This window comes from Pseudochaenichthys georgianus, chromosome 5, assembly GCF_902827115.2.
Source record: "Pseudochaenichthys georgianus chromosome 5, fPseGeo1.2, whole genome shotgun sequence".
Lineage (NCBI taxonomy): Eukaryota > Metazoa > Chordata > Actinopteri > Perciformes > Channichthyidae > Pseudochaenichthys > Pseudochaenichthys georgianus.
Window position 1 is genome coordinate 7,545,143 of NC_047507.1, and position 10,513 is coordinate 7,555,655.

The 10,513-nt window shown below is 41.4% G+C and overlaps 2 protein-coding genes across 2 annotated transcripts; one reads left to right on the forward strand and one right to left on the reverse strand.

Moving 5' to 3' along the window:
* Positions 1 to 207: 207 nt before the first annotated feature.
* Positions 208 to 4,004, reverse strand: LOC117446545 (opioid growth factor receptor-like). Its single transcript, XM_034082810.2, has 8 exons — positions 3,382 to 4,004; positions 2,598 to 2,660; positions 2,440 to 2,472; positions 2,293 to 2,347; positions 2,105 to 2,183; positions 1,947 to 2,013; positions 1,725 to 1,873; positions 208 to 1,641 (listed from the first exon to the last, which is right to left on the reverse strand). Exons 1-8 carry the CDS (start codon positions 3,904 to 3,906, stop codon positions 1,332 to 1,334), a joined length of 1,281 nt encoding a protein of 426 aa, XP_033938701.1. The 5' UTR covers positions 3,907 to 4,004; the 3' UTR covers positions 208 to 1,331.
* Positions 4,005 to 8,126: 4,122 nt separating this feature from the next.
* LOC117447389 (potassium channel subfamily K member 15-like) lies at positions 8,127 to 10,231 on the forward strand. Its single transcript, XM_034084096.1, has 3 exons — positions 8,127 to 8,409; positions 9,294 to 9,856; positions 9,986 to 10,231. Exons 1-3 carry the CDS (start codon positions 8,127 to 8,129, stop codon positions 10,229 to 10,231), a joined length of 1,092 nt encoding a protein of 363 aa, XP_033939987.1.
* The last annotated feature ends 282 nt before the right edge of the window (positions 10,232 to 10,513 follow it).

Consider the following 10,513-nt stretch of genomic DNA (forward strand, 5'->3'; position numbering starts at 1 on the left):
AAGGCTAGGCCATTGCCAATAACTGTGATTTAGCAACACCTCCAAAATAATTTACTTAATTGTTTTAAAGTTGTATATCCACATTTATCCAAGCGCTGGCAGAATCTCACCACAAGCTAAAGTCTCAAGGAAACCTGAGTACAGTCTTTTATAAAACCTTAGATATTTGTGCCCTTACATCGTTCAGAATGAGGAGAAACCCAGGCGTGATGGGAATATCTGTAGGATACATTTATTTGTAATTTACATGAACCAAAACTAAGGAAAGAAACACTCCATTGGGTCCCTTAAAGGTGGGGTAGGTAAGTTTGAGAAACCGGCTCGAGATCGCTAGAATTTGAAAATACACAACCGGAGAAAATCTGCCACTTCCTTCCAGAGCCCCTCCTCCAACACACACGAACGCGCACATGACCAATGAGGGCACGAGATAAGTTTGTGCCCCGATGGAAGGCTGACAGGCAGGTAGGACAGGTTGTACCTTTTACAGTATTACGGCTTCCACAGATGACATTTTGTTATGGATTTTTTGTCAAAGCACTTAAGATATTCATTGCTATCGGGATGTTAAGAGCATTCCATGGAATATAACAAAAAGTGTATCTCTAGCCGGTTTCTGAAACTTACCTACCCCACCTTTAAATGCAGAATGCTTTAATATACTTCACGTATAACGTAATGGTAATATATCCTTTTCTTTAAGAACACCAGTGTTTGACTTTATGTTTGCCATAATCTGTGAAGCTAAACACGTGTGTGTAATGCTAGTTTGATAATAGGAATAAATGCAAGGAAAAACCACAGTAAATAAGTGAATAAAATGTATTAGAAATTACAAGAGTTCAGGTTATAAGTTGAATAAACATTTCAGGTTTAGTAAAAAAAAAAAACATTTTCACTACTTCTGAATCATAGGCACTTAAGATTCAATTGCACTTGCTGATTTAAACAGTTTCACCCAGTTTAGAACGGCTTTCTTTATAAAAACGCGTATAAGAATAACATTTAATGAAACAAAAATAGTAATAGTCGTATCATGGCTAAATATTTTACATTCTGATCTTAAGCTTGTTTTTAGTATGCAGTGTGTTTACAGTATACTCAAAACAAACTGCATACTAATTCTTGTGAATATTTCCTTAAATGGATTCCTGAATGTGTGATGATATGTTTATTACATTCAGTTCTCCGCATTAGTATGTAGTCGTATAGAGTATTGTAAACCTAAGTATGTAGATTGAATTTGGGGAACATTGACAGAAAATACTTTAAGAGCTTAATTGTCTTTGGTTTCCTATTCGTTCACCATACTCAAGGGATGCATGTGAAGATCATAAGCATGCTTTTTGCAGAGACGCTGACTCCCGTGACCACATCATTTGAATTTTCTTTGGGCACCACACAAACTCTTCTTTACGGTCATAGTTCAAATAGGCGAACTTGATGAGACTTCTACGTTGTCTCTTATCGAGGACCGCAAACACAAAGTAGTTGAGCACACTATCCTTGATTTGTGGCAGCTCTCTGTTGACGAGGGTCTCCTCCAGGAAGAAGCGCACCAGGTGGGCTTGGTAGTGAGGGTACCCCAGGGTTCCCAGGCACTTCAGGATGCGGGTGATGCGCAGGTTGTTGTGAGTGTGACTGTCAATGACAAAAAGTTGTTATATATATTATTTGTATTGCTTTTAGTGTACAATTGTAGAGATAAAGCATGAAGAGATCACCTGTTAAGGTTGTTGAATCTTGCTTTCCAGTTCAGCGCTCTCGTCAATTCTCCTGTTTGTTCATTAAGCAACTCGATACCATAGAAGTCCAACATGAGCTTATAGGAATCCAACAGATTCAACAATGCCAGGCTGCTTTGACAAATGTCCTGAAGGGAAAGTAGAGTTTACAATCTGGACATTTATTTTAAGATATGAATTCGGTAGCTTTTAGCAGTTTACCTTTATTTCGTCTTTCGTCAGTGTTCTTGCCTGATAGTTCACCCCTGGCTCCTGCAGTGGGAACAACCTTTAAGAGAACAAATGAGTACATTTTTTCAACAGGAAGTAAAAGGTTAAGGTTATAACATTTTCAATGATGTGATAATAGAGTTTCTTACCATTGAATGTAGGAGTGTCCACTCTCCAGTCTATTATAATCTCCATACCAATCATTGTGGAAATCCTTTATGAAAGCATCTGATAACAAATACAATAGATAAAATAAGTAAATACTAAGTTGATAGATGTTAGGATAGTTATACTGATTTGACACATAAGTCAAACATGATTGTAAGTGTAGGCCTACCGTCAGGTACAGAACGCATCAGCCCGAGGTGAAACTTCAGATTAGGCTGGTCATCCTATTCAGGACGATTGAGAGATTATACAAATGTTATATACACATAATTAAATACCTCTATAAGTCCAACACAGTTATCATGTGTGTACTTACCGACTCATTCCAGTGTGACATCTTGCTCAGAGACTGTGGGGAAGTATAAAAGAACAATATGTGCTTGGTTAACGCTGAAACAAGTTAAAGTGTATATTATGTTTGTAGTGTGTGGGTGGGTGTGGGTGTGTGAGTGTGTGTACGAGTACGCAACTTACAGGGTAGTCATGCCTGTAGTTCTGCATGTCTTTTGCGGCATTCTCGAAGCTTCTGAACTTGTACTGGTGCACATAAAAGAAAAGAAAGTCAGTTGAATCTCAAGACATTGTGAAATTGTTACAAATGTACATTGGTCTAAAGTAATTTAGTAGATTTACTCAAGTACAATTTTGAGAGACCTGTACTTTACTTGAGTATTTCATGTTTTTATACTTTGTACTTCTACTCCACTAAAATTCAGAGGTAAATATAGTACAATTACTCCACAAATAGTTTTAGTGCCTTTAAATTACTCTGCAGATTTGGATTAATGATGTGAAATATAATCAACACTTAAATAAGACTTTAGTTACACCTGGAGTTTGTTAACAAGCTACCCTGCAGTATACACATTCACATAAAACTAGCTGCACCTTTACCAGCTTTGATTACACATTAATGCATCAATAATTATAATCAAAACATGATATCTAACTCTGAAATCGGCCGATCTGCATGGTGACTACTTTACTTAGATGCTAATACTTTTGTACTTTTGCTTGAGTGACATTTTGATAGCAGGACTTTAACTTGTAAAAGAGTATTCCTACACTCTGGTACTTCTACTTTTACAACATATCCCTGTGACAATTAGAAGTTAAAATAAGGTTATGTTTGGATCACTAAAGACACACAGTGTAAATCTAAACATAGAAAGTGAATCAAATGCATGCCCTCGGCTCTTACAGTCCAGTTCGCCCCCCCCCCCCCCCCCCTCACAGCGCAGCGGGCCTCTGGACTCACATGCCCGGCTGCAGGTCGCCTTGTCCCGCTGCATCTCGGCTCCTGGTCCTCTGTCTCCCAGGTGGAGTCATAGCCACAGTAAAACTCATCTGAGGAATCAACGCGAAACTCTCCACCATCTTCCTCAGACTCATCTTCATCTTCGGTTAACTGCGCAACAACTTCTTCAGACTCCCCGACGCTTCGGTCACACCCCTGCCGCTCCTTGGGGGTCAAATCTCGGTTGTAGTCAGCGGCCCTCTTCGGTGGACCTTTACCGCGGGACTGCTCCACATCTTTGGGGGAACTAATCGCTGGAAAGTTGACTTCGGAGTTTGTTTCAGGCTCTTCCGCGCTTTCGCAATTCGATCGCCATCTTATCGGTATCAATGCGTTGACTATTAAACTACACAGTCTTCTCATACAGCGCCATATGATACCAGGAGAGCGTAAAAACCACTCAAACACAGAATAACCTCCGTTGTCGTTGAAGAAGGCCATAATACCCTCCACAAGTCGACACAACAGCACTGGCAGGGGCCTCATGTCACCCGATGTCGCGTTATGACATGTCTGTTTCGCTGTCTGTTTCGCTTTCACTTTCTCCCAACTCCTACTGTAAATAGAAACGTTGTCACCAACACACACCAACTCCACCTCCCGGCTCAGGCTGCTAGTTCAGGGTTAAATGGCAACACAATATGTATTGCTGAGAAAGCTGATCTGGAAAATATCATTTGAATGTAGGGGAGACTGTGGACAGTTGCAACACATCGTATTCCTCCAATCAGAAACATGCTGGACCTTTATTTATATCACCATAGGGACAAAAGGTGTTATAGCAGCAACAGAATAAGAGAGAAACACTTAGTACACACGAGAATACACACGGGGATATTAAGAATAAACAAAATAAAAAAAGAATTAACATGTTTTAACAGTATGATTGGAAATAACAAAAATAACAGAAGTTAAACTCTGATGAGGTGAATGTCCATCCTACAGTATGTGAACAAGGTTAAATATACATTTAAATGTGCAGACTTTTGAACATGCAGAAGTGATTGTGAGGTAAACAATGAGGATAATTCCCCCACATCAAATACAGCTTTATTTGTAATGCACTTTAAAACCTCCAGAATATAAAAATCAGACAGCTCAGCTCACAAACCATAAAATAAGTAAAGATACAAATGAAAAGCTAAAAACTTAAAATAAACAAGAAAGAATAAATAACACCAGCCATGTACTTAAAGCAATAGACCATTTAAAACAATGAAAGCAACAATCTACAAAGAAAAATAGTTAAGAAGCGATATAAAAACAGACTGTGAGAGGCCTGTCTAATGTTTGATTATTAACACATTTGAGTTTTTGAAATGTCGTGATTATTATTTAAAAACATATCCTTTCAATTTGGGCTAATATTTAGGTGGAAGTGTCCGGTTAAATATCTAACATCCATCCAACAATAGTAAAATAAATAACCTACCCTATGCCAAGATTTATTTGGTGAATGATCTAAATTATTTGACTTTGATTTGGTTCTTCTCAGCAACTATGCAGAGGCAGTATCCTCACGAGAGTAAGAATTACCCTGGTGCCAAAACAGCTACAATTTACGATCATTTGAGAAAACAGAACACAACACTGCATCCTCACACCAGGTGCCTGAACCAGAATGAGACACCTGGTGTGAGGGTGACGGAGAAGTGCCTCAACCTTTGAAAATAAATTAAAGACACAGTCCGTGCCCTTTTGGCTAATAAGGCTCAATGGACTGTTCCCATTAGCTGCAAAGTTCAAACCTGTATTCATCTGAGACTCGTCACCAGAGAAGACGCCCGCCTGCAGGTTCATATAAAGCCTTTTCTAGCTTTGAAAATACATTTTTGTTTTCATGACCAAAATAGGCTTTGTCTCCGTAATATATGACGATCATAACGATTCTGGCGTCACCCGCTGTTATCAATGTACAGATAGCATCATGTTTGCATTGTATTCTCCTGCCTCATTTTATACGGGGCTGGCACTTGGACAGATGAGTGTCTCGACTCAGTCAGTGCACATCCTGCTCTTAATGTCTTCCTGTGGAAGATAAAGGGATGCATGAAATGTCCTGTAGAGCACAGAGATATGAGATGATCCGATAACACTGCAGCATTACTTCTGGAGAGTTGTTAAACCACAGGATCCTTTTTATTTATTACTTAAGTCACTTGTCTAATACTGCTTAATTGATGTTTCTATTTCTTCTCTGGGTGATTTGTGAAAATCCAATGTGAAATCTACAAGAAGAAGTGATGCTGGATAATACTGAAGTAAGCAGTGTGTGTGCTCATTAAGTGGACTCTGGCGATGCTATTATCTCTGAGGGACTCCTTTCAAAAGGAGATCATTGCTCTTACCGCCCATGGAGAAAATCAAGACTTGTCTGCATGCTAGACCGTTAACATCTGCTTGGCAATAGATTCATTGGTGCTAACTAAAGCGGGACACGGTCCTGTGCTGTCTGCGGAAGATAAAAACACAGTGCCATAGAGACTGCCATATGCTCTGTATGGAATGGAGGCAATAATGTGGATTTAAATGACAGATCTCAGGCGCTTTACGGCCTGGTTTAGTGCATGAATGGCTCACACAAATAGAAATGTCCTCCTGAAATAGATGGAAACGTCATGTTTATGTTTATTAAGGATCCCCATTAGCTTTTGCTCTCGACAAAAGCTACTCTTCCTGGGGTCCGACACTTAAAACAATACAACAATAATACAGCAACATTTAGGACACAAGTCCTGACATCATTAACAACATTAAAAACATCACCAATATCATCAACAACATGCGATGAAATTAAATTAGGGTTCACAGCTCACAGGGTACACGGTCATTAGGAGATGGCCCTTCAATCTCTTCTTGAAAGAGGCTCTGGACTCTATTTCAGTAAGGTAGTTTGGCACTGAGTTCCATTCCTTTATAAGACACAGAAGATTTCAGAAGATGTGTCCTTCATGCAGGATAGGAACTGAAATCTCTTGCCGCATGGAGCTACAGCAGTCAAGTCTATTTTCTTGTTGTTCTGCTGTGAACCCAATTAGCATGACGAGCAAAAACCCAGCAGATGCCTTTGAGAACCTGAGCGAGGCTTCATGAACATGCAGGCCTGGCTGTGTGTAGCTGCACTGACACACACACACACACACACACACACACACAACCACACACACACACACACACACACACACACACACACACACACACACACACACACACACACACACACACACACACACACACACACACACACGGATCATCTCCACTGTGTGTGTGTGTTGAACTTAGTTAATGACAAAGGCTTGCTGGATCACTCAGGGACTAGTGTGCTTGATAAAGGTCAAACGCTGCCCCCAGCTAATGCTTCATCGGTCAGAGTAACACTTTAGCCGAGCGTATTGTGAATACTCCGCACATGAACGCTTCACAGGGCAAAATAATCAGTGGAGTAGAGTCTGTAAAGCACAGTTCTGATGTGTGGCAGACACAACACACTCTGACACATCCCAAACCTCTCCAAGCAGGATCAGGGATTAACAGCCAGGAGTCCGTCTGGGAAAGTCAGCAGCACAACAACTTTTTTTAAAGGCTTTTTTTTTTTAAATATAGAGGGACAGAAAACGAAAACTGAGAACTTACGCATTTTTATACGGCTATGGCTGCCTTGTAAATGTAAAGGCTGCAGTTTAAAGTGGTGTGTGATTTGCATATCGGACAACAAATGTTTATTAAAAGCAGCTTATAGTTTGTGTTTGGCATCTAGGCTCCGGCCTTATCACTCCCTGAAAATGATTTTTACAAAGAGTATTGATAAGTGATGATTTAATAACTATGCCCCGGAGCCTGCAGGTGGATGCTGGGTGGTGGTGGGGCAGAGAAGCAGCAGCGTAGCAGAAGCAGCAAGGCAGCAGCATTAGCGAGGGAGAGCAGTTTAAATAGAGTGTCGGGTTACAGAGAGTGAGTTTGGTTGGTTGTATAATCACGTGTAAGTGTATAAATGGTGCTCGAGTTGACTGCCTAGCTAGCACATAGAATTCGCTCCAATTGTGTCACAAAAGTGCCTCTGTAGGATAATTATGGTAAAGCAAATTAGTGTCTCAGTTTAGTAAACTGCTATTTTATGCACTTTAAACACTTGTACAGTACGTGAATTTTGACTGTAGTGTTGTCTCAAATCTTACACAGCTGCTAGCATACTAGCAAGATCACTTGCATGGTGGTGGTATTTATATTAAATATATTTAAAAAAATGTAAGAAGAAATTAAGGAGGGTCACTTCAGTTACATATCCAAGTGGCGGTCGTTGAGTGTGAGACGTTTCTAGTGTTCACACAACTATTTGAAAGCCAGGAGTGAAAGCTGATAGTGGACTGCATTTTGCCATAGCCTATTTTGCATTTATTCGACCGTGTTGCACTTATGTACTCAGCACATAGAGATATGCAAAGTAAGACATGGCATAGGTCATGTGATGTGAGCACCTTTACTAACATCCTATAGGAAGGCAAGGTGCTGCAGCTGCTGAGCTCAGGTGCCTGTGCATAAGCTTTTCACCTAGGCTAATATAACACAACTTCAACACACACATAGCTTTCTTTGAGGTGCCTGAACTCATCACTCTCTATGGATGGAGTTGATGGAGGGAGCTCCTGCGTGTTACTCTGAGCACCCTCCCTCCCTCGGGCCGCTCCGCGCGCACTACGGAGTTGAGGATGAAGCCGCAGAACATCAGGACCCTCTCTCTCATCCTCTCCATAGTTTTCTACCTGCTGCTGGGAGCCGCCGTGTTTGACGCGCTGGAGTCGGAAAGCGAGGTTCTTCGGAAGAAGGCGCTGGAGCAGAGGCTGAACGATCTGAAGAGGAAGTACGGCTTCACGGCGGAGGACTACCGAGACATCGAGAGGGTGGTGCTGCAGTCCGAGCCGCACCGCGCCGGGAGGCAGTGGAAGTTCGCAGGGTCTTTTTATTTTGCCATCACTGTCATCACCACAATTGGCAAGTATGGTTTCTCCATACTTTATCTGACTTCTTTGTGTTTCCGCATGTTTGTATGTGTTTAGAGGTGGAATAAGTACTTATTCACTTATAAAAGTAACAGTGGATCGACAGCAGTGTAAACAAATATGTGAGTCAAAGTCCTGCAAAGTAGACCTATGTATGTAGCTTATTACAAGCAAATTATCAGCAAGTTGTAAAACTATGTCAAATGGCCCCTTTCAGAGCGTTACATTTATCTTGAGGGACCTGAAATATTATAATGCAATTATCCTGTTTTTTTTAACAAGATAATGATTTGTACATCATATTCATCTCAAGCTATTTATTTTCCAGAGTTCAGATGCTCTTTTAGATTTGTTGAGGTAAAATGTACAGCTTTATCATTTTTTAATACATGAAGACTTCAAAATAATAATATGTGTTGCAGTTTAATAAAGTAGAAACGATGGCAGTTAAATGTATGTAGTGAAAAGTTCACAATTTCCCTCATAAATGAAGCCGAGTAGAGTAGGGTATAAACTAGCATAAATTGGATATACTTAAGTAAAGTACCTTAAAGTTGCAGTGGGGTTGTGGTTGAATAAAACTGTCCAAACATGAGCTAAAAACCGTTATAGGCCTATAAAGCGGGCAGAATTTGGGTGTTATTCATAGTAATTTTATCACAATGTGCAGTTACACATCATAACGTGACAAATCAAAACATTGATTCATGTAGGTAAATCCATGGAAGCTGCTACATATAAACCACATTGTACATTTGACATCTGTTCCATCTGTCATATATTTATATGTATACATAATACCTTGTTGTTATAATGCAACATGTATATTTTCTACTTTCTTGTTTATTTCTAGTCTTTGAATATTGTGATTTGTAGGTTACGGCCACGCTGCTCCACGCACTGACGCTGGCAAGGCCTTCTGTATGTTTTACGCTGTCCTGGGCATCCCTCTGACCCTGGTCATGTTCCAGAGCCAGGGCGAGAGGATCAACACCTTCGTCCGCTTCCTCCTGCGCAGAGCCAAGCAGGGCCTGGGCTTCCAGCAGACCGAGGTGTCCATGGGGAACATGGTGCTGGTGGGCCTGCTGTCGTGCATGAGCACCCTGTGTGTCGGAGCCGCAGCCTTCTCCCACTTTGAGGACTGGACCTTCTTTAATGCTTATTACTACTGCTTCATCACGCTCACCACCATCGGATTTGGAGATTTTGTGGCCTTGCAGAAGACTGATGCTCTCTCGAAGCGACCCCCCTATGTGGCGTTTAGCTTCGTGTACATTTTGGTGGGGCTGACGGTGATTGGGGCTTTTCTTAACCTGGTGGTGCTGAGGTTTCTGACTGTAAGCACCGGGGAGCGGGACGTGAAGCCTGAATCAAGGGTGGCGGAGCAGCCTCAGGACACGCAGGGGGATAGGGAGGTGTCGGAGGCCGAAACTGCTGATGTTAGCTATAAAGACGGACACAGCAGCTTGTGCAACCTGAGCCTCCCCATGCAGGGAGGCACCAGCTGTATGAATCTCCTCCAATCCCCTGTAGAGGAGCGCAGACTTGTTTTGCCTGAGCAAAAAAAGCTCTCTGATCCCAGCAGACTCAGGGCCTTGCTCTCCTGCATCTGCTGTGCTTTATACGACCGCCCATCTCCGCCTCATCCTGACGAGGTGGGCGGCCACAGCAACCCCGTCTTTTACAACTCCATCTCCTACAGGGTGGAGCGGGCCTCCTGCAGCTCCTGCTTCACCTCCTCACAGGCCTCCCCCTGCAGCCAGGCTCTCTGTGCGGGCAAGAACTATCCCCACAGCAGGAGAAAGTCATTATAACTCTCCAAACATTACACTTTGTGGCCTTTGTTCTGGACGTTTTGCACACAACACTGAACCCTCTGATAGTATGTCTGCTGGAAGTGCTTTCTGAGTCCTGTAGCATACATCTTTAACAGTTTACAATGCTTTTTTATAAAGTATAGAGTAAATATTTTAACTAACAGATATCATTATCTTCCCCTGGTCGATTACTTTGTAGATATTTATTGTATTATAAGTTTGAAATGTTATGTTTAAATATGCAAATTAGGCAATATGCCTATTTGCACAGTTGAGAAA

What these genes read in the sequence shown, in the direction of transcription:
- LOC117446545 (XM_034082810.2), bottom strand. Translation starts at nt 3,906, where the DNA reads ATGAGGCCCCTGCCAGTGCTGTTGTGTCGACTTGTGGAGGGTATTATG. An exon ending in ACTACAGGCATGACTACCCT is followed by an intron (nt 2,473 to 2,597) that starts GTAAGTTGCGTA and finishes ACTTCCCCACAG; the next exon opens with TCTCTGAGCAAGATGTCACA. An exon ending in GGACACTCCTACATTCAATG is followed by an intron (nt 2,014 to 2,104) that starts GTAAGAAACTCT and finishes GTTCTCTTAAAG; the next exon opens with GTTGTTCCCACTGCAGGAGC.
- LOC117447389 (XM_034084096.1), top strand. Translation starts at nt 8,127, where the DNA reads ATGAAGCCGCAGAACATCAGGACCCTCTCTCTCATCCTCTCCATAGTT. An exon ending in CACTGTCATCACCACAATTG is followed by an intron (nt 8,410 to 9,293) that starts GCAAGTATGGTT and finishes TGTGATTTGTAG; the next exon opens with GTTACGGCCACGCTGCTCCA. An exon ending in CGGAGGCCGAAACTGCTGAT is followed by an intron (nt 9,857 to 9,985) that starts GTTAGCTATAAA and finishes GAGCAAAAAAAG; the next exon opens with CTCTCTGATCCCAGCAGACT.